The sequence below is a fragment of the Pezoporus wallicus genome, unplaced genomic scaffold (assembly GCF_028554395.1).
Source record: "Pezoporus wallicus isolate ANWC-B61680 ecotype Strahan unplaced genomic scaffold, APGP_CSIRO_Pwel_v1 contig_749, whole genome shotgun sequence".
NCBI lineage: Eukaryota > Metazoa > Chordata > Aves > Psittaciformes > Psittacidae > Pezoporus > Pezoporus wallicus.
In genome coordinates this window covers 6,193,280-6,216,665 of record NW_026641327.1, presented here as the reverse complement: position 1 = coordinate 6,216,665, position 23,386 = coordinate 6,193,280, and the positions used below count along the sequence as shown (strand labels likewise).

The window sequence follows — 23,386 nt, the reverse complement described above, 5'->3', positions numbered from 1 at the left end:
AGTCATAGCAGTAGGCATGTGAGCAACAAGCACACTGAAAGCATAACTTTGTTTAAGCATAGGTTTTTGTTTAAGGTTCATCTAAGCCTATGTAAACCTATGACAGGTAGGGTAAAATTGCTCCAACCTGATTTTTAGAAGTTCAGGGTTAATCTAACTGGTCTAACAAAGCTTCCTTCATCATCAAGGGAGAGAAATTGGTACATCTAAGTACCATCTGGCATATTTTAGATCCCTGCATTAGGATGTACTGTAGCTTTCACTGTCTACATTAACTTTGCTCTCTGTGAAGCCTGGGAGACTGTAGAGGAAGCTGGATCTTTCCACTTGATCTTCTGCCTGGGAACATTCCAATTTGTGCTATGTCTTGGATAAATGTTGATGCTATAGCTTTCCATTTCTATCACCAGCACCAATGGTTTCTGCTTTTCTTCTAGGTGCCAAGCCGTGGTCCAACATCATGGAGATCCTGGAGGAGAAGGACGGGGTTGATACTGAGCTACTGGTTTATGCCATGACCTTGGTTAACAAGGTTTGTTTACTTTATTAGCATAACTGGTGGAAATAATGTTAGTATTTTCCATTGTATAATGGTCTTCCCTGTTGAGAATATATGACAAAGGAGACTTGTCCCAGAGAAGCTGCAGGACAAGCAATCGGCATATTCTTGTTACTTCTGTTGCAGTCGTCCAGAGGCAGCAACTGGGAGCAGAATTGCTATTTTGCTAAATGCTGTGCAGAAATGGGTTGCGATATGGCTGCTCTCCCAACACTGACAACCCAGCACAAAACAAAACTTAACAAACTAACTCTATACTTTATCCAAGGGGAAAAAGAAGGCAAGCACTGGTGAAAAGATCACATGCTCACATAAGTTTGCATTGTGCATAATTTTCTGGTTCAGATCATTTAATTTTTTTTACTGCAAACCAAATATGATGAATTTCACAGGTCTGAGTGCTAGTACGAGTGTTTCTGCTTAAAAAAAATGAGATTACTTTTTTTTTCTTTTCTTTATATTTTCTAGTAGTAATAATTTTGCAGTAAAATCAAATGTTTTCCAAAGTGTTCTCTTGTGCTGTAGAAATTTCTTAGTATAAAATCCTTTAAAATTAATGTCTAGTCCTAAACAAATCTTAGGATGACTAAAATTTAAAGTAGCTTTTTTTTAAAGCACACAGAAGATCAATATACTACTAGCAAATCAAAATAAGCTTGTGTTTATGGTTGTACGTAATAAGCCAGAGTATTATAGAATTTATTATTATTATTATTATTATTATTCATTATATTCATTTAAAGATCCTGAGTTTGTTGGTGGAGGTTATAAATAAAGCTGCCAGCTTATTACGCTTATGGCTACATGACTGGGGCCTTGGGTTGCTTTGGGGTTGTTTTTTTTTGATGAAATGGTTTCCTTATGGTAGATATTGTCCAGGAAAGATGCCCAAGAGGGACTAACCTCTCCTGGTGCCATCACTGGTGTTACTGTACTTAAGTACAGTACCATGTTGCCCTTGCTTCTGCTTACATGATAGTAAAGATCTTCTTGACTTTAAAAATCCACCTTATCTCACTAATGTACTCTTTCTGAAAAGCACCACCAGCTTTATATGCTTCTGTCTGTAGCTGCTATTAAAGCTGAGGCGATTAGTTTTAAAGTCTCAGTTTTATACCTTGTTGTTTCACGTACTGCTTCCTCTTTGTGAGGTAATTCTCTTCATCGTTTCTGCACTTGTAATCTGCTTGGTGTTTGAATTCTTCAGAAATTTTGTTCTGTTGACTTTTTTATTATCCTATAGTTGATTCCTTTAGTCTGAGGTTTTTGATGCATTTAAAGCTATTTTTAGGAGGAGGTAGTTCTTCAAATACACGCAAAATGAAAAAGCATCTTGCAGTCAAAGGAGCAAGGCAGTTATGAAGATCAAGGAAGAGAGGAATCCCACAATGCCACACTTATAATTATGATCTGGCTTATGGACAGCTTTATGATGTTTTTAATGGGATTTTTTTCATAATTACAGAGAAAACAGCAAGCAGCATGTCACAGTTGTAACTTTTTCCCCCACAGAGAATACAAAGAAGGATCAGATGGTTTCAGCTTGTTTAGGCGAGGAAATGTCAAAGTTTTCAATGCAGGCAGAGTCCTCACGACAGATTTCTCTTAAGGAAGCATACCTCTACTTCTTTTTCTTTCTCCGTGTATACATATACAGACTGTTTTCCTTCCTGCTCAAGAGCAGAGAACACAGCTACCCAGATATAAGAATTGCTCCAATCCTTTTATCCTTTCCATGTCTTTTTTTGTTGCTTAACCAATTTACTAACATTTCATTAACCCTCTCTTAATTTCATAGGGTTTAGGCATTAATGAATGTTTTAAATGGCATTAATCCCAATGCAAATGCTTCTGGTTATGTAAAGTTCCAATATAACCTTTGTTATCTTCCTTCAGTTAGTTCCTGTGATCTGTTATTTCTTATTCTAATCTCTACTTTCTTCATTTCATTACTGAAGTCCAGACAGATTAAAGCCTTTGTGTTTCCTTTTTATAAAAAAAAACAAAACACAACCTATGTGTCAAATTCAGAACAATATTCTGTGTTGCGTTCAATTCCCTTTCTATTTAACTGCTATAAAACCTCTTCATTATTGAGATTACACTGGAACCTTTGAAGGTGTAAGATTACTGTGGATTTTCTTTTTACCTCTGTTTAATATTGCATGTTCTCTCATATCATAAATACATTAAAAAATAGATAGAAATTATTATGAATTATGTAAAAATTAATGTTTTACTATAGTTGGATTAAGAACTGAAGGGCTTTTATCAGGTCCTGCATAAGACTAGAATTCAAGCACTAGCTTCCAGGCCAGTGGTTACTAATGGGAGCTTAGAGTACCAGCCAGCAGCCGTCCATCCATCAGCTGTAGTTGGAAAAGTGCTGTTTCAGGGCACTGTGGTGTTAATGTTAAAGCTGGCACATTAGTTTTGGATGACCTGCCTTAAGAAAATCACAAATGCCACAGTGGAAAAATTATTATCTTATATCCCATGTCTGACATTGACTGCACCAGATCTTTTAGAAGTTGTGGTTCCCCATAAAACAAATACATGAGACAGGCTTCTTCCTATCCCAAAGCAATTGAAAACCTGTCCAATGCTCTTAAGCATGTTTGTTAACTGTGTAGTGTTTTTTTGCCATAGCATGTAAGATTTAGTTAATGTCTGTCTAGTGCATGGGCCCCCAGTGAAGCCCAGTCTGTTGGGTGTTTAGTAACCAAAGCAGTACAAGTCTACGATTTGCATATAAGGCATTGCACACCAGTTGGACTTTCTGTTGTCTGTATCCTCTTAGCACCACTGCTTTATACTGTGATTTTTCTGTAAATGAGACCGAACTTTTAGTTTTGCCAGCTAGTATCATCCAGGGCCATGCATTTAAAAAACTGCAGAGACTTTCAGTCTGAAGACCCACATAGCGTAGCACTAATCTATGCCAGGTTTTGTTCATAAACATAACTGAGGATATGTATTTATAAGAATATTTTGCTATTGCCAGTTGAGCATGTTGTCTGATAGGTTTTATCATCTAGGAAAGCATTTCGCTGTTACACTCTTATTAAACTCTAATTTAATTTTTATTATCCCCAGTACAACTTCATTAGTTTTCTTGCATTTCTTTCTGTTGGGTCTGTTACAGTTAGTAGTAGGTGAAACATATTGTGTAGGCTTTGGTAAAAATGTTGGTAAGCAAAGATAGGAGGCTCAAAACTCTTGGAGTGGGGTTTTGGTTTTAGTTTAGTTCACCGTTCTGAAAGAGCAGCTTGAGAGGGAAGAGCTCAGAGTTGCACAGGCTTTCCCACAAGAAAGAAATCACAAAACAAACAAATAAAAATCTTAATTCAGGGATGTTTACTCAGTCCAAAATTGGAGAGGCATATGAGTGAGTCTTAACATTCGTATTCATGCTTCCTTTGCATGCCTGAGTTCTGATGGTTTCAGATTTGAAATCCCAGTTTTGGTCTAAGCGAGTAAGACTATAAAATAGTTCAGCAAGCAAACCACACAGTATGGTTTAAACACACAATTTTAATTCTCTAGATGGGTTTTCCTTTTGTAAGGTTCAGCCTTCAGAGCAGGAGGAACTATGTGGGACTTGTATGTGTATTTTGTATTGGAGTATCGTTTGTAACTTAACCAGGTACTCAAGAAGGCGCAAGGACCTTGGAAAGACCTGCCCAATTTATGACCTCCTACTGTTTATGAGTTTTCTTTCCTTTATAAAGCCACCAAGAAAATAGGAACCCACTCTTGTTTTCTGATATCGCAAGCCAGAATTTGTTAGTCATTTATGCAAGCACTTTATGTCCCTTGTGTTTAGTTACTGCAAAAATCTTTCTTGTGTGCTAGACTGAACTGACCTTGTTGTGACACCAGTGGTGCCCTTTTACATCCAATTTTCTAGTGTTAGAAATTGAATTTGATATGCACTAGGCTCTGAAAATGGGTCTGTGAATTTAATGACAAACTATGCAAAGGAAAACTATTTGATTTCTGTACTTGGGAGTTCAGTTGCCCAGTTCTGGCCAGTAGTATGCAGTGAAAATTGGGATTTCCACTACTTCATGATTTAAAATTATATTAACCAATAAAAGGCTGCTGACAAAAAGTAGGGTTTGCCAGTAAATACTACCTTATGCCTCTGTTTTCCCTGTCTATGCCCTGGCTTAGCTCAGATTTTTAAAAAGCTGTATCTGAAAATGAGTGATCTGCATCTCAACATTAAGACCGTTTCCTGTTATTTTAAGAAGATCTGTACAGATCTGACTCTTTGTCCACCCTTTTGCATGTAAGACATCAAATCTTCCTGTGCATGAAGATACTCAGGTCAGCGTAGTTGCTGTCTACTTCTTTCTAAAGCAAGAGAAAGACAGATAGGTGAATATCATTTTGTGTTATAGTATTTCCATACCGGTGTTAAAGTTCCATTGAATTTACAGTGTGATAGCTTCATTTGCTGAACCTTCAAATGCTTATTCAGTGCTTGATGGAAGGAACAAAATATACATGGTATCTATTTTCAATACTGTTCAGGAAAATTTAGTCTCATGGTCTTCAGTAGGCTTTATACAGGGGCTTAAGTACTGTCCTGGACAAGACAAATCCTTAATTAGAGCCTGAACATATAACCCTGAACGTATAATCCTAACACTTTAGTGGTGTTTGTATTTCTGTTGTGGTGGACCTCACCAGACATCAGACACTTTAACAGGGCAGGGTATAGAATCATAGAATAGTTAGGGTTGGAAAGGACCTTAAGATCATCTAATTCCAACCCCCCTGCCATGGACAGGGACACCTCACACTAAACCATATCACCCAAGGCTCTGTCCAACCTGGCCTTGAACACTGCCAGGGATGGAGCATTCACAGCTTCCCTGAGCAACCCATTCCAGTGCCTCACCACCCTAACAGGAAAGAATTTCTTCCTTATATCTAATCTAAACTTCCCCTGTTTAAGTTTTAACCCGTATGCCAGCTGTCTGTTCCTCTCTCTTGTTGGTCACATAATTCAGACCACTTCTTCTGAATGTAAAGGTTCTTGATGTGGGAAGCATCCTAGAGTTAGTTAGCGGAGCTGCTCCCTCCTGCACTCTGCTCCTCAGAGCCTCTTTGGAAAAGCCAGGCTTCAGAAAAGCAGGAGTTTCAGAGTGCAGTTCATCTCATCCTGGACATGAGAAGATGAAACACTTTTTGAGGAGCCCTGCTTTTTTTATGTGCTGTCTCTGTCTCTTGCTCTTTCTCTCCTCTACTGGGAGCAAAGACAAGTTACTTTGCTAATTAAATAGGAGAGAGGAAGCTGCTTCAGAGTAAGCATATCTGGTGATACAATCAAGAATAATTTGCTTACAGTTTGCACTGTCGTGTATTTTGCAGAAACTGCTGTTTCTGCAAATTGAATTGGTTCTTGCAATGAGGTGTATGTCCCTCTGCAAGTAGGTTGCACAGTATGTTCAGTAGTTTCTGCTCAACATGCGCAGGATTACATTAATTTTTCTGAGTCATCCATAAGGAGCAGTAAAAAATCAGCACAAGATGAGCAGAAATCAGTGGCAAGCCAGAATAGCAGTGTTTTCTGTTGTCCTTGTGAGTGTCTGCCGGACTCTGGTGGATGAAGTTCACTTGTGCTCTGAAAAAAGTTGTGCAGTGCACACATCACCCTGCAGTAAAGCTGTGAGTGGTTTGATTTAGTCTCTTTTGCTGCATACACTGCAGTGGCATACTATGGTACGAATGGTATGCTGCAGAAGACCATCTTCCTTTTCTCAGTTTTCTCGATTCACAAAAAAAAAAGAAAAGGGAAATGACTATGGTAAGAAAAGTGCTTTCTTTTGAACATAGAGCAGTTACCATAGAAAGCTCTGAAAGTCAAACAGTTCATTTTCAGTAGCTGTTACTATTGTCATTCTTTATTTTGTAGCGTACAAAAGCTCTTCTCCCGTGTCACTGTTAACAACTTGCCCCACAACCAGGAATTAGTAACTCTCTTAACATTTTCTAGGAGTTAAGGAAGTAGTGCACCTTTAGTAAGACTTTTCAAGTTGGAGAGAGGGAGGAGGAGAGTCAGATCCCTGTAATATGCAACGATTTGTGCACCGGGGGGATGACTTCTGCTGCAGGTGTGGAGGACAGTAGGCACATGGTGCAGGATATTTCCTGCTGTCCTGAAATCACACAGCTGTGCATTTTTCTTCTTAAGGCCAAAATTTAGAGAAATCAGTAGGAAATCAGCTTAACTGGTTTTAGCTGAACCATTTTTCTCTCTCTCTCTCTTTGCTTTTATCCCTGTGTTCGATGCTTTAACATTCTCTGTTCTTTAAATATGTACTTGAATGAAGCCAGGAAGAATCCAACTGTGTATTTTAAAGACCCACATTTTCCATACTTTTTTGTATGAAATAACAACATTGATTTGTTTTGCCAATTATTCATTTTTCTGCACCATGCACAGATTTGTTTGTTAAAAGCTGTGCCACTTGTTTTTTATTTTCTAGCGGTGTCTCTAATCCTACATCATGGGTTTAACTTTATTGAAATCATACATAGCACCACTTGCCACCTGCTTTTAAAACCTTTGTTTAGTTCTTTTCAAAACAAACAGATTTAACTGGTTTTCCTTTGATTTTTAGACGCTGTCGGGGTTGCCAGATCAAGACTCTTTCTATGACGTGGTGGACTGTCTGGAGGAGCTAGGCATTGAAGCTATTTCACAGAGACACTTGAACAAGAAAGGAACAGACTTGGACTTAGTTGAGCAATTTAACATTTATGAGGTAACATAACATGCCCTGTTTTATGCATCTTACAGCCTGTGCAAACTTCAAAGCCAAGAGGCGGGGGGAGGAATGTAACCTAGGTGAAATTTTGTTATCTCTTTTATTTTAAAAGGAAAACATCTGGTTGCTAGAAGTAGTATACACATTCATGTACATGACCTGCTATGGTACATAGTTGGGTTTAATGCAAATGCATTTCGTACTAAAGCTGGGGCATACTCCAAGCCAAAGAAGCACATTTACTAGCCTCCTTAGAGGCAGTTCTGCCTGCAATTAAAACTTTCTCAGACTGCTCGTTACACATCCTGAAGTAAGTAGAAGTTCTTTCCATGTGCAGAAGTATTCAGCTCATGAAAAAGGTTCGGCTGAGCTCAGCTTCACAAATACTACTTATTCTGCAGCTGAATACCCAGCAAGTCCTTGTTTAAGAGTTTACACTGGACCAGATCTTATACAGTTTGCAGCAGTGGAGTAATGAGTGAGACTACATTCACCACCTAGGTATAAAGTAACTGCTTCTGAAGTATTTATATGTAAGGGTAGGATATCCAGTTTCTTAATAATTAGCCTCTTTTCGGACTTCAGTAAGTGTCGGAGCAGGGAGGTGTAAGCTGAAGTTAATGTAATATAAATGTGAATCCATGTTCTGATGTGATGAAATGAAATTATTGTATCTCTGTCTAAGTTCAGCAAAGGATTTGGTAGATTTGATTCTCCATTTTCTCCATCAACTCTATACCGATGTCATTTCACTAACTTTAGCAGTTAAGTTTTGTATATAGCAGTTTGCAGGAAGAGTCAGGCCAAAATTGAAACATAAGAATGAGAGAGCTCCATGTTCTTTTTTTATTGTCAGAGGCATCAGCTCATAAAATCCTTTTTAAAAGATGGTCATTAATCTTAAAGGCAGGGGGTTTTTTGCTCATGCTGTGTCTAGTGAAAGGCTTGGTTGCAAAATTAGCAGTAGGCTTAGTTGGGTACCAGCTTTTTCTTGATGACCAGACTGAATTTAGACATGCCTATTCGCGGTCTTTTTTTTTTTTTCTGCCAATGTTTTTCATCTGAAAAATGTTTCTTCCCCACCGAAATACATTTTATGCCCTAAGGAGAGATATCACACTTCCCCTGCCTTTGTTTTGTTAAAGTCATTTCTGGCAAGAATTATCCAAGTAACAAGACTAATAGAAACAAGGAGATACACATTCTTCTAATCACCCACATTGCCCTTTTCCATAACTCTGTCTATTTGGGACTTTCTCATATAAAGGTTACTTAAATGTTATGCTGCATTTAACATGAGAACCACTAGTAACTCTGTTGTGTTTGCCAGTGATATCTCTCCTCATATATCCTGAGGTAGGCACTTGCTTTGTTTCTGCTAGAGATATGTCACATTGGCATGTCAGCAGTGTGCTGTGGTTCAAGATATTGGGTGTGTCACCTGTATTTTACTCCTCTACTATTTCCAACTGATGACCCTGTGTCAGAAGTTAATGCCAAATGTCACCGTGGCCACGCTATTGTCAACATCATTCTTTTCTGATATTATACATATGTTCCTTTGTATTGACAGTACTTCTGAACTGGCAGGAAATACTGATTTTTCCACTGAAAGACATACGTGAAAGTAGTTACACTCGTCTAAAACTTGGGAGGCTTAGAGGAGACGTGTGGTCTGCATTTTTTTCTTTTAATCCATTGTGTACCAGTCCACAGAAATAGTTTTGTTTGTTAGGGTTTTTTTCCTTTGTTTTCTTTGCAGGGATTTCTGTCAGAATGAAAATTTTTAGAGGAATGTAGTTACATACACATCTGCCGATCTCTTCCTTTGCTGGGAAGAAATGATGGCACTGTTCTAAAGCACTTTCTAAAGTAGCAGACAGCAACTTCCACTCAAACATAACAAGTGTCATGTCTGAAAATGGGGTGATGTTCAATTATTTAGTGCGTGAGAGTTTTTTCTGTTGATTTCACTACAGCCAAGACTTCAGCTAAGTATTTTGGAAGGAAATAGAGCTAAGTGTCCAACACAGCTCAGCTTCCTTGAAAATTAAGTCCTGTGTTAAAAAAAAAACAATTAGGAGATATATGCATGTGTTGTTACAGGTCCTGTAGTGTTCTGTACAAGGCATCAGTATATAATTCCATTATTAGAGCTGCTACACTGTACTAATGGATAGACAGCAACTTACAGGGTTACCTGCAGAAATTATGATGCTAATAGAAGTCAGTCCTGTTGAGATCCATTAACTTTTAAAGCCTAGACTTGAAGACCTGTGGTACCTAAAGGAACTGTGTCAGAAGCCTCACCTTTCTTCCTTTCTTTCTCAGATGACACTAAGACATGAGGATGGAGATGAGAGTGCTGACCTCCCTCCCAGTGGGCGCAAGGACCGAAGAAGGGCCAGTGTTGGTACAAATGAGCGAAGGGGGCTAGAACGCAGACGTAGCCGCAGGCACTCAGTACAGAATGTCAAAAGCACTTTATCAGCCCCTGCGAGCCCATGCAGTCAGGCAAACACTAGCTTCATGCTAGGCCATGGACAGCACGTTGAAGATCTCAGTGAGAGGTAAGTGCATAAGCTGGAGAAATACTCCTTCCTTTTCCTCTATTACTTTCCATTGTGTTTGTTGTTATGTAGTTTATTAATCTGACATGCTTTTCTTTATTTCCCTCCGTTAAGGTTAAAACAAACAAACAATAAAAAAATGCTTTGTCGGTGACTTATCTATGTAGCTAAGTTCTTTGGCACCATATACCCTAAGTAAATGGATCCAAACCACATGATGTAGAGCATTTAATATGGGAGCTAACGAAGCATAATTTCATCTATTGGCAGATTTTATAATCAATATACACACATTATAAGAGATTGTAACAAGGGCATAGTCACATTCATGCAGAGCTGTTTGTTCTATATATGTTACAGTTAATTTTTTCAGGCTTTTTTTCCCTTTGCAGTCAGCATTCCAGCATATTTTCCTTTGAGGCTACACTGTATATATTTCCTATAGTGAATATATCTAATTCTTTATAACTACTGAAAGAGACTGGTAAAGCAGCAGTCTGTAACACTGGAGTCAGTCAAAGCTGGTGTCTTTGCCAGTCCCATAACAGTTGGTTTGGGCCATGCATGCTTAAGAAAAAGGCAGCTGCAGATACTCAGCAAGTCTGACTACTGCACAAGAGGGCTGGAATTAATTTTACCTAAGCTAGAAGTCTGATCAGCTCACCTCCCTTTGATGTCCATGGAGTGCAGCAAGTGCTGGTAGGCCTTCAGTTATCTAACGTATCCTACGTGCCTGAAATTTCAACCAAGATGAGTCATGCTCTGAAACTAGCTCTTTCTCTCTGTTGACTGTAAAGGGAATCTGGCTGACTAGCTCAGGTGGAGATGCACAAGCTGCAGATAACTAAATCTGGACATTTTTATCCCATGGCTGAAGGTGCATTTTGCAAAACCAAAACATGCTCCATGAAGAGCATATCTTGTGTTTATCATAACATTTTGGAAGTTCTTTGAAGGTTTGTGTTGGTTAGCACTGGATGTGAGTCTTCAGATCCTGCGTTACATGTGAAATAGCCCTTCTTGCAAAGCAAACTGAGTTGACTAAAAATTTAATGGCTTCAGGCAATATGGAAATATAAGACTCCAGATAATTTAAACAGCACTTGCGTATTGTATACTGCATAATAGCTTCTTTGTTTGGGTTTCTTTGGTTTTTTTTCTTCATGCATTTGGGCAATGCATTCATGTTTGTTTTCCATCACCACCTATTTGCCGGGTCTTTAGTGGGCTGGCGATTGAGAGCCCTGTAGTCTCACAGGATGACATGGATGACAGTGCATTTGAGGCCGAGTTTAAAGCATCTTCAGTGTGAGTACAGCTGGGGGCTTCAGCTGCTGTGCTGGGATACATTGTGCATGATCTTGGGCATTGCTTCATGACTTACTAATGTGAATGGGGATCTGTATCCATGGATGTGGAGCAGATATCACTGAAGTGAGGAAATGCTTCACCTCAACAGAAATTGTCAATTCTCTTACTGTAATTAAATAAATACAAGTCATGCAGGACAAACAGCTTATGCCAGTATGCTTTCTCACTGTTAATGCTTGCTTATTAGCTTTATTTTGCAGTCTTCAGTAACTCCTAATGAGTTTGTGTTTGAGCTGATTTTTAGTATCAGAGGGGTAGAACCACATCAGATTAGTTTTTTAAGTTCTTTTGTATTGTAAGACTTTTTTTTTTTTTTTGAGCAGCATAGTGTAATTTCAATAATTAGCCTACGTTTTTGGGGGGAAACAAAATAAAATTATCCAGTTCTGCTTCACACCCTCTTTCACAGCGACATAAGTTAAAGAATAATTTAAGTTTAAGTCCAGGAAAGAAGTCTACATTTAAGCAAATTTAATTTCATGTTGCAGTTTTCCTTGGAATCTTCTCTAGGAAAATAATTAAATTCTCTTCAACTCCATTTGAAATCTCTAACTTGCTCACCTGTGTCTGTAAGGAATGAGGCATTCAATTATTAATGTATGCAATGCTGATCTTTACTTCCCATATTAGTTAAATAAAAATCTTGTACATGTCGTACCCCCTCATTCTTCAGCAGGTAAAGACAAGGGAGTATTACTTGTATGTAACAAATCAGCTTTTTTCCTATCAGACATTACAGACCACACAATATATTTTGGTACCCAAAGATGCAAGTTCTATGCTAATTAAATGTTGGCTCTTCTATAAATCCCACTGGCTTTCTGGTAAACAAACGTTTCAGAAAAGCAGATTCCATCCTTCACATTTTTAGTCTCATCATCTGCCAAAATCTGTAGTTGTCATAGGAAGAAGAAAACCAGCATTCCTGCTTTATCATATCCCAGCGAGTCTCTCAACTTTCAGTGAAATAGTCCAGATGAATGCAACAGTATCTCTGCACCCGATAGCTAAACTGGGACAAAAAAAAATAAAGTAAAAACTTTGTGGCTTCCATTCATTAACATTTAAACAGAGAAATAGTGAAATTGAGTGATCCGCATGAGGTTTTTACATATTTATAAAGTTTCAGTTACTCTTAAGTGGAAAGATTTTTTTTTCTCTGCAGAATTCCTACTGGAATTAAATTTTCAAATCAAAGCACGTGGTCTCTGATGCAACATATTGATTGGTTTAAAGGATTTTAATAGAACATCATAAGTTTAGGAATTAGTGCAATTTCTAATGAAATTTTAAAATCAGGTGTTGAAACATGATGCAGTCATCACCTGTTTTTGTCTAAAGAAATGCATGTTTTGTCCCATCGTCTTCCATTGTTAATGTTGTAGAGAGGAATCTACAAATGGATAAAAATTACTTATTACCTCTCTGAGCTGAAAGTAATTTTTTTTTACCCAGGAAAGATTTGTCTTCTCCTAAAGACCTTCTTTTAGTTCACAATCCTAGTCCCTCTCGAGGAAGGAGAAAAGCTTGCAATAAGTTTTTGCAGTGCTGTATTTTCTAAAAAATAGTCTGTTAAATGGGTTTCAGTCTCTTTATTCCTTCACTACATTTTATTTACCAATAAGAAACATTTAACTATATTAATATGATAATCTTATTGTGCTTCTCCTCCTGGTATCTAAACTTTGTATGTGGTTGTAGATGTCTGTGTCTGGTTTTACAGTGGATCAGCACCATCAAGTTCGGTGGAATTGCTTCTGATGGACATGCTTAGAGATTAAAGTCACACTCTTATACTGTACTAAATTTTATTTAGGGCAATATTCTTGGTTATTTTTGGACTTCACTACCAAAATCAGTAGAAGGAAGGTTCGAGTTCTTCCTCAACATTCTCCTTCCCACAATGTTCATGTTTCTTTTCTTTCTAACTCTGTCAGCTGGTTTGGCAGTTACTTTGCTTTTGTTTACCACATCAAACAGGTTGTCCACAGTCATCTGCTTTGTGTCAACTGATATGTCTTCCAAAAAAGACTAAAATCCATGGTGCCGGTAAAACAAAAAAGGACAATATTGGCCAAATTCTGTTCTGTCTCACAATGCTCTATATCCAGAAAAGCTGTCTGAAGTCAGTGGAGCTGCTCTGATCTATGCCAAGCTAATTGAGAGCAGACTTTGGGTTTTGAGATGGGAAAAGTTGACCGTAAATGCTAAGGGCAACCAAAAGGAAGACTTGCAGGCCTTTTTCATCCATTTGGCAACTTCCTTTCAAACTATATGTATTGCTTTTTTGCCTGCGGTTCAAAACAAATAAGGACCCAAATCTGCTTTGTGTTAAAATAGTTTTCATGGAGATTGAAACGCAGTCTTATATGTCCATTACTAAATAAATAAGTTGATAACGACTCCTGACTAAGAAAGGCTGAAGGTTGGTTTAAGGTCATGTAGCTGCTGCAGGGTACTTTAAACTGCCAGTCCTGACCACCAACAGGTTTGCTTTGCTCAAAATGTCTTTCTTTTACCATGATGGCATAAAGCACCAAAAAGCCTGGTGGAGGTGTCAGTCCTGTTAAAATATGTTTTAAATGTTTCACTGATGGCATCTCCTAAGGTTTTCTGCCCTGGTCCAAACTGAGTGCTTTCAGTCTGTGGTCTAGCATGCTGTTTCTTAAGTGGTAGACTTTTAAACAAATTCTTCCATGTTTTTGGTTGTTTGGTGGGTTTTTTTCTTTTTAAAGTAAAGCTATTTTTTTCCAACCACGCAATGGATAGAGTCAGGGAAAAATGTAAGGAGTGGCATGGAACTTGCACTAGATCAATAGTGTTATTGTATGCAGTGATTTCTGGCTATATAAGCATTAAAAAACAAATTGGCTGTCTGTCTTTCAGTCTTGTCATGTCTGGCTTCAAGGGAGTAGAAGGCAGGTAATTCAGAAGTTCTCAGTGCTGTCTTGGCACTGAGCAGGTACTTTGCAGGAGCCCTATACTTGCAGACCAGAAGCAAGTACTCCTCTGAGTTTTTTGGATTAGCATATTTCACATTTTGCTGTGCATTTCCCTTTCTTCAGTACTGCACAGCAACCATCCCCGTCTGTGAGATTTAAACTGATGCCTCATACCAACATTTGAATGAATACCTCTGTTAAAGCTTTGTGGAATTAGTTACAATTGAAGACTGAGGTTTATAAAGTTTTGAATAGCTAGGTTTAGATATCTACCTCACTTTACTAGGCTCTATTTTCTTCTGCTTTTTCATAGCTTTGATTTGCTTTATATCATCAAAAATCACAAAAAGAATTTCTAAGATTGATCATGTAACACTATACATGTTCATTAGAGATAATAAGGCCTTGGTTACGACTTGTCAGCATTCCTGTGTCTGAAACCTAACAAGTGGAAGAACTGACTTTCTTCTTAAGAACACATCAGAGCAAGGGCATGTATTTGAATCAGTGACCAAATCTGGATTTCAAAAGCTATCTTTTTTTTTTAGGCCATGGGGCTAAAAAGGTATGAGGAAGACCAACTGTCCAGGTTCACCTGGGGCTTCCACTTTTTTCAGTGTGAAGAAACTTGACCTTCAGAACTGCGGTGATAAGGAAACCAGCAGCAGAAGAGCAAAATCACAGCAGGGATTTATGTACCTATGAACTGTGCTTTTGTTAAGAGTCCTGTCTGGAAGGCTGTTACGACTCTTCCTCTGAGCAAAGAGTAGCGCAGGGAATTCCAAAGTTTCCCACAAATTTCACAGCTGGCTGGACACAGTGCCATTGAACATTGCTGGACACTGGGCTCAGGGGCTTTCACACCCTTTACAGTGTGGATTGGAAAATTATTGTCTATATAAAGGAAAGCTGTGCTGAGAAGTCGTAAGGATCTGTTTGTTAGGAAATGCATGTTTCTGATGCTTGAGGATTGTCAAGATGCAGGAAGAGATTGTGACGTTATTTTGGTTTTACCAGAAAACAATGAACACAGCTGAGCCTCTGATGCTAAGCATTTTTTCTGTTTAACTTCAGATTCCTGACAAGTTTCTAACAACCAACAGCAGAGACCTTAGTCTGGCTATTATGCCCCATTAACTGATTATTCAAATTGCTTCATGTAGAGCCAGGCCTGCAGGGGTGGTTTGTCCAAAATACAGCTAAGACTTTTTTGTTATTGTTATGATTTTCCTTATTTTCAAGCATCCCAAACTGTAACTGATCTTTGATTTTTTTCTAGCATTTACTGTGGCCAAAATTCTGGGTTTTGTCATGCCTTTTCAAGTTCTGATGGTTTTCCACTACACTGTGTGAAATGTTTTTATTATGTAAATACTTTAGCTATAAATCAAAGTGCTGGTTACCGTGGTGGATGGAGGTTTATTTTTTTTTTTATTTTATTTTATCTCATTTTAGTACTTTCCATATTACTTGGAGTTACAAGTCCTAGTCCTGTCTCAGGTTGATATAAACACTTTTAATCTGAATTAAAATATCTCTGTAGAAATGTAAGATTTTGTAGTAGGGGTACTTTTTGCTGGCAGTGGGTCTTGCTGGAAGGAAATGTTTTACTCTTGGTATATGGGCAGAATCCAATTGACAGCACTGTATATTGGTGTAAAGCCAATGGTAGATTTTCCCAGTTTGAATTTTAAGAGGAATGAAGAAAGCACTGAAACTTAGATGAGGTTATAGCTGCATGGCAAATCAAAGCACAGCATGACTTAGCCTAATGGTTTTTTACTTTTTTTTCCCCTGTGTTTGTAGCTTTGGTGAACTACCTGAGCAAATATGATGTCAAACCAGGATGTGAGCGCATTTCTCTGGAGGTCCGTGTTAATGTCTTATGCACTGGATTATACATGCCATAGAAAATTTACCTCCACAGTATGTTCCCAGTATTTGTAAACATGACCCTCTGAGGTCAGGAAAGTGGTTTTTTTACATATCCCCTGCGATGAGAAGGAAAAAATGAGAGCAATTTGGCAGGATGCCATTTCCTGATCCTTCCCTTTGAAGTAAGGGGCAATCACAGTGACCTTCAAGTGTCAACCAATGTGCAGCTCCAAGCTCTGAAAACACTGTTTCTTCTCTCTTTCTGTATATGTTTTGGTATTTATTGCTCCTAAAGTCTCTCTACATCATGTCTCTGTTTCTTTACCTTTCTGCTCATACAAATGTAAAAACAGCGATGCTGTTCAATGATCAGAGAGTTGAGATTCTTGAGGTCTTTGCAAAGCCTTGCCAAAGCAAGACTCTGCTCTCTTACTCTGCTTTGATGTGTCCTATATAAACCAACTGCAGCAATGAAACAAGTGTGGAGGAGTTACCTAGATATTATTTAGGCATGAAATGTTGTTATGATCATATTTAAAGGATAAGAAAATAACAACAACCTCAAGAACCGCATAATAGAAAGGCATAGTCAGTACACATACTTCGCATTGTCATTTCCTCAACATATTTTCTTAACGTTTTTCTTTATTTAGGGCAGAATCACCAGGATAATTTGCTTTTTGACCTCTGTAATGACGCATATTATTTTCCCTTCGGTTCAGAAGGCCCAGTTTTGAGGCTTTGCAAGCAAGTTATTATTCATATGATTTAATGTATTTTCATCTTCACATAATTGCACCAAATACAGTGGTCTATCATATGTAGCAGTGGAATGGAAATGAGCAGGGGAGTTGGTAGGTGGTTTCTTTAGTTTTGTTTTTAATAGGGGAGGAAAGTATATTGCTCTATCTTTATACAGAATAATAAACGATAAATTTAAATTTTAACCACTTTTGGCTTTCACATAAAAGACTAGTGGAATCTGTTTTGGCAGCCAGGATAGAAGAAAAGGTGAAGCAGCAGAAGTGTACCAAAGCATTTGTTTGCTTTACAAGGACTTAGGAATTCGGCTATGAATTGTGCTGTCTAACCTGTGAAAGTAGAAATTCACTCATAAATTAAGGACAATGGCAAGCAATTAAAAAAAAAAAAAATTACACCTACTGTGACTTGTAAAGATCTCTCTTTGATGGAACATTTTTCATTTTCTGTTTGTTCACCTGTGAGGGGTTCAGGGAAGCAGCTTTCAAAGTGTTGTGCAAGAGGTAACACAGGTTTGAAGGGGGGGGGGGACACACGAAACCTTGAAAGAAAAAATTGTGAGATAAACAGTAGTATTTCATGTAGAATAATATTGTGGAACGGCTAATGGTGGTCTTACTTCACCAAATGTGGCCTGTAGGCCTCGCAGTCGGGAGCTGCTCCAGTGAAAGGCAGTGAAAGGGTGACTGAAAGTAATTTAAAGAAGCTAAACTGAAAAGCACTTGACTGAATTACAAAAGAAAGGGAGAGAGAAAATTCCTCATCAGCAATTAACAGTGCATAAGGTGATTTTCAGAGTGTGGAAATAATGGCCAATACTTTTACAGTTCCCCAGTCCTTTAGTTTTTGAGTCACTGCATAACTCCTAGGACCCTTTTTTCACTGAAGTCATGTGTTCATGTTTCTTGGCAATTTCTTTATAATTCTTTGGATGGTCACAAAAGGCTCAGAAGTACACTTAGGGCCTTGTCTAATAACCTGCAAAATTAAAAAGGAAATATTTAGTAAGACTTTAGTAATGTTTAAATGAGCCCTACACAAATTGGCATCATACCAAAAGGGAGACACTTTAATGTGCTCTTATCTCATGAATTAACTTTTATGTGCTTTGTATGTGCAGACGAAAACATTGATAGCCTAATTATGGCTTAGACCATCACTTTTTTTATTGTTCCATATTCAAACATTAGTGGTCAAATTCTTCCTGAATTAAAATGATTTAAATCATATCTTAATTTCCTTTGATACCAACCAGAGCAGAACGGGTTTCTCCGCTCAGGCTTGTTTTCTGGCTTTCGGGGGTTTCGTTGCTTCAGCACAGCCTTTGATTTTTCTATTCACTGTATCTTTGGGGATTTTTATTGTGGGTTTGTTTGGTTTGGATTTTGGGGATTTTTGGGGGATGGGGTGAGAGGAGGGGCGGAAGTGAGAAATTTGTGTTTCTGGGCTACAAAATAGAAGAAAGCAAGCCAGAGTTTTTTCAAGCTGTCTTCATCAAAACTTTGCAAAGGGTAGAGATTAGGGAGAGCCTGGAGAGGACAGAGACTGCACAACATTGTTCAACTCTAGGGACTAGTAAGATGGAGACCATTTCTTGGTGTTCTGGGTACTTGTGAGAGTGAGTCACTGTCTTCAGCGTGCTTAATGCCATCATTATATGGTTTATGGATTTTGCCCCTGCCTTCAGCTAAACCTGTGGATAAGTCCCTTGATTATCATTTCCTTTTGTCAATCTGTGGTTGTGTCTCTTCAATTTAAGAGTAGTACACTTGATTCCTGCTTGTAAGCTCCCCCCTCTCCTCTGATCTGCATCTGATCCACTTTCTGGGGAGAGGCCAGGTGTCTGAAGCTGTGAGTTTAGCTGCTGAAAGAGGACTTTCCAAGCACTGAGCATCTCTTCCAAGCACACACTTTTTTCCACTGTGGAAGTTTCCCTTGATCAAATTGGTTCCCCTATGCTGGGGAGTGTGCTGCCTCTGTGCGCAGCACCAGTCACCTCTGGAGTCAGCACATGTGGAGCCCACTCCTGCCTTTTCCAACCAATTGCCTGCTGTCCTGCTAGAATTAATATTAGCAGAGGAAGAGAGCTTTTAAAGCTTCTATTAAGTTTCTGATCTAGAATTCAAGATGATTTGAGGAAAGAGTCCTTGGCCTGACAGAAAAATAATTTTGCTGGAATCTCTGAAATTAATCCACCAGTTAAGGTAAGGCAATGGATGCACAGAGCCACTTCACTGTTCCTAAGGGTACAAAAGTACCAGTTAATTTCCAGCCTTTCAGAAGAAAAGCTATCAGGTGATTAGAGAGGTCCTTTTTTGGGGTCAGGAGTAAATAAACTAAATTTAATTATCTTTTCCGTCTCAAATCTCAGCAGCTGGCTCTTGCCAAGCAGGCACTGCTGTCTACTGTCAGCAGCCTTGGAAGTGCCAGTCCACCAAGCCAGTCACTCTAACAGCTGCGTTACTCTAATGCTTGGTGTACTCCCATGAGCTCCTAGCAGTAGAGGGTTGCGTGATTTGCATATGCTCAGTTCGTAGGGCCCACTCGGTTAATTCAGTTTTATTTGTTATTATCCACAGTTCAGATATATGTGCAAAAACCAGTAAGAGATTAACTTCCAACAAAATATTCAGCTTGGAAACAGTGCCCATTCTGGTCGTGTCAATGTCTGATTATAAACTGTTGAAACAAGTCTGCCACACAGGGTTTCTGCACATGTATAGTTCTTTTGAAATATAATATTCTCAAAAAAATATACAAATTAAGGGGCTGTTAGTCTTGATCTGCTCCTTTAGAGGCCAGCAAGTCATAACATCTGAGAAGCAGGCTCTTCACTTTTTGCTTCCTGAGATAAAATTGCAGATAAACATCACAGCAGACAAAAGTATTTCCTTCATGTGACATTATTAATAGTTCACGACCCATCATGAAGGAGGACAAGGGGTAAACATTCCGTTCAGCTCTACGTAGGTCAAATCACCTCCTGGTCCAAGTTCTGTTTCTCATAGGCAGAGAGTGTCTCTACCTATAGACTGAAACCAAAACATTACAGGTCCCAAACTGGTCTTCAGGTGATAAAGAGTTTCAGTCCAGTAACTGACTTAAAGATTAAAATATCAGCACATGAATGTACTGCACAGTTTACCAGAAAGAAATGTGTATGTAAAAAGGTAAGGTCCTTTATACATACGCTAGCGCAAGCATATGCATATGCTTTAAGGGAATGCTAGTGCTTATGGAAAATATGTCATTGATAGCTCTGGAAGTTGATATATCACAGTTACATTTCCTGGTTTGTTTTTAAACTCTTAACCTGGGCTTATATGGATGTTTTTGTTGTACTTCTAAAACCTGCTTGTTTTTCAAGACTTTTTGCAGACAACTAGCTCTTCCAGGGTAAGGTACAGTAATTTTTTTTGTGAGACACTGGTAATATTTCCCAATTTTATGAAGGCCATTTTATGTAGATTTAATTTAGAGTGTGCTCATATTGATAATTAAGGTAATTGTATGGGAATCTCTTTCCCAGTGATGGATTAGAGCAATACTTTGCACAGCAATAAGAAACCCTAGAAGGCTGTATTGTAACTGATTACTGCACACCTGTAGCATTTGATATGTAGTTCACTTGACAGCTGTACTCTTTCTACACAGAAGCTCAGCATTTTAAAAAATAGATGCCTAAAATTAGAATAGTAACTCCCCGTTTAGTTCCAAGCTTCAGCTGGCTCCAGGGAAATAGACTGTATAGAAAAAGTAGATTCAGGCCTTCAGGCTCCAATTAAAGACCCTAATCTGATAAACAGTGATTATGAAAACTCTGAAAGATGGGGAAGGGAACAGCTTTCACTGCTGGTATATGAAAGACTTGATATCAAGACTTGAGACTGTGGGTTCAGGGTTATAAACACAAGATGTAAAAATAGGATGGCAAAACCTCAAGGAAAATAGCCAGGATGGGTTGCTAACCTGGCAACTGTTAGTTCAGGGACCTGATACTGTGTTATGAAGTGGTCCTTAAATGTGAGCCTAACCCTTTTGGTTCTGGATGTTTGGTTTTTTTTCAGCTTCTCTTTCTGTTCAGCGCAGTTATAACTTGGTGGCTCCCAATTCAACCAGTATTGTGTAAACTCCTGACCTTACTACCATGCACTTGTGTGAACAAATAAAATCTCAAAGAACCCTTTCATATTTATGAGATCCACCATATCAGATGAGTATTTCACAATTTTAAGCATTTTGAGACAGTTGAGGTCAGTGAGGAATTTGACATCATCAATTTGGAAACCTGGTTGGAGCTTAAAACACAGTAATAACAGGGCCATTCTTGTTCCTGTAAGTAATAGGCGTGCTGTCAGCATTATAAGATGCATTGTGGTTTTATCAGAGAACCATGATCTCACAGGGCTTCGTGAGTTATTCACTCAGTGTAATTGCTGTAAGACTGGCAGATGCAGATGTTTGCCCTTTACATGAAAGAATAACAAAGATAGTCTTGAGCTGCTCTCTTGTAAGGAGAAGAGATGATGTGAATATTCCCTGGTCAGCTCCATTTATATATATATATATATATATATATATATATATATATATATATATGAAAAATATGTGTGGAAGTTGGGAAGTGTCTCTGTAAAGGAGGTATATATTTGTGGAGAGGACAGGAAGATGGAGAGATGCTGAGACAGATGTGTCACTGTGATGCCTTAGGAATGGTTGAAAGAATTGTGGATGAAAACCCTTGTAGATGTTCGCCAGAGTGTTGGAAAAGTTCCAGGTGCTGCCCTTTTCCTGATTAGTTCATAACTAACTCCATACAAATGCAACAAATTTTTGGTTGACCCTTTACATCATGAGTTCATGATCTCATTGATCACTATTCATTATTCTTATGACACAGAAACTAATTCTAAATGGGAAGAAAAATGCACAGAGAATACCTTCAGAATTAGGGAAAAGAAAACCAGCTTTCAGGAAAATGCAAGGAATATGGGTGTCTTACAAACTTTAATAATGTTTGTACGTAGCATTTTTTGCCTGGAGCATAACTTAGTGGTATACATTGTTGTATCAAGTGGAGAACTGGATCAACTGCAAATGCAAAATAAGTCCAAAGGAGAATATTCTCTAAATCTTCCATGAGTCTGTTTGTTTGAGGAGGAAAAAAACATAAATGAGAAGAGGCAGACAGTGTAGCCTTTTTTGTTTTAATACAGTTTTCTTTTTTACTTGTGTGGTTTGTAGGTTATGGAGGCTTTATGCATGTCTTGAAATTCCTCTCTGCCAGAATTACTGCTGAACCAAAGCCTGTTTTGACCATACTAACTATTCTTTACTGAAATAATTCATTTACTGGCATCAGTAGTTTAAATATTGCTATTTGCAAATAGTCCTGAACTGATTTTGTGTCCCTGTTGCTTCTAACTTAATGGTTCACCCTGTTTTGTTTTCCATTTGAGCTATCGGTTGCTTAACAGGAATGTTTTATTTGTGTTTATTTAGAAAGTGTGATGGTCAGTGCCAGCTCTCCCATGCCAGCGCAACATGTACTGTCCTTTAAGCCAAACAGGCATAGCTTAATGGCTAACAAAGTGGTACTGTCATGAATATTTCCATTAATGTCTCTGCAGGTGGAGCAGCAGCAATTGGAAAGTCAAGCTCAAGAAAAAAACAATAGCATCCTTGGGGTCTTAAAAACTCATAACAAAAAATGTAAATAGGGGAAAGGATAAAAATTTTGTATTGGTAGCTACCCTCGCACCAACAAATAATTAGCAGGAGGTTTTAGGTAGCTTTTTGTCTAACATAGGGCGGCCATAACTGCCCCCTCCCTGACATGCTTTCCTTCCATTTCTAACTCCATTGCATTTCCTTTTCTGGGGACTCATGTTGTTTTCTCTTCCACCTTCTCTCTTTCCATCCCACTGCATGCTTCTTTACTTGGTCTGACCTCAGAGAGGAGGAAGAGTATGAAGAGGAGGAAGAAGAACAGCCAGTCACAGAACCCAATACTGAGGATGAGGGGGAGGAAGAGGCCTCTAGGCAGGTCAAAGCCAGGTACCGGGGTTCAGCATTGTCCCTCCACCTTTCCCTTGGGCTCTGGCATGAACTCACCAGCACCGTGTGCAGCAGCATCTGCCTTTCACTCACGTTCCTATGTCACCTGTTAAGGCCCACCCCACAAGGATATATTTCTGCAATTTCAAGCTTTGTTGGTGTGTTTGTTCATGGAAAAATGTTTAATTATATAGGTTCCATGCAGTAAGAATCATCTCCAGTCACTTCCTTTGTACAAAATGAGTAATGCTTACAAATCGTAAAAGATTTAGTTGAAAGCAGGACTTCTAAGCATGAATTAAGTTTGTCTTTTCAGTTAAGGCAATGGTGAAACTGGAACCTCTTTGCTGAGGTAGTTATTTGGTTTCTTAGGTTTGTGTCCCTAGATTCTTGATACCACCTTATTAACAATAGCTGTCACTATGAAGAAAAGTGACATTTTTTTGAATGCTGCCTATGATTTTTATC

The 23,386-nt window shown here is 38.5% G+C and overlaps 1 protein-coding gene across 12 annotated transcripts in view; it reads left to right on the top strand.

Moving 5' to 3' along the window:
* Positions 1-23,386, top strand: part of FHOD3 (formin homology 2 domain containing 3) — a 373,066-nt gene that overhangs the window by 255,971 nt on the left and 93,709 nt on the right. For 5 of the 12 annotated variants that reach the window (XM_057423033.1, XM_057423030.1, XM_057423028.1 and 2 more), the window contains exons 8-12: positions 438-532; positions 7,195-7,338; positions 9,673-9,911; positions 11,136-11,219; positions 22,817-22,918. In XM_057423033.1, coding sequence (XP_057279016.1) covers positions 438-532; positions 7,195-7,338; positions 9,673-9,911; positions 11,136-11,219; positions 22,817-22,918 — 664 coding nt within the window. The remainder of the gene's footprint in view (positions 1-437; positions 533-7,194; positions 7,339-9,672; positions 9,912-11,135; positions 11,220-22,816; positions 22,919-23,386) is intronic. The other 7 variants (XM_057423039.1, XM_057423037.1, XM_057423036.1 and 4 more) reach the window with 2 other exon arrangements.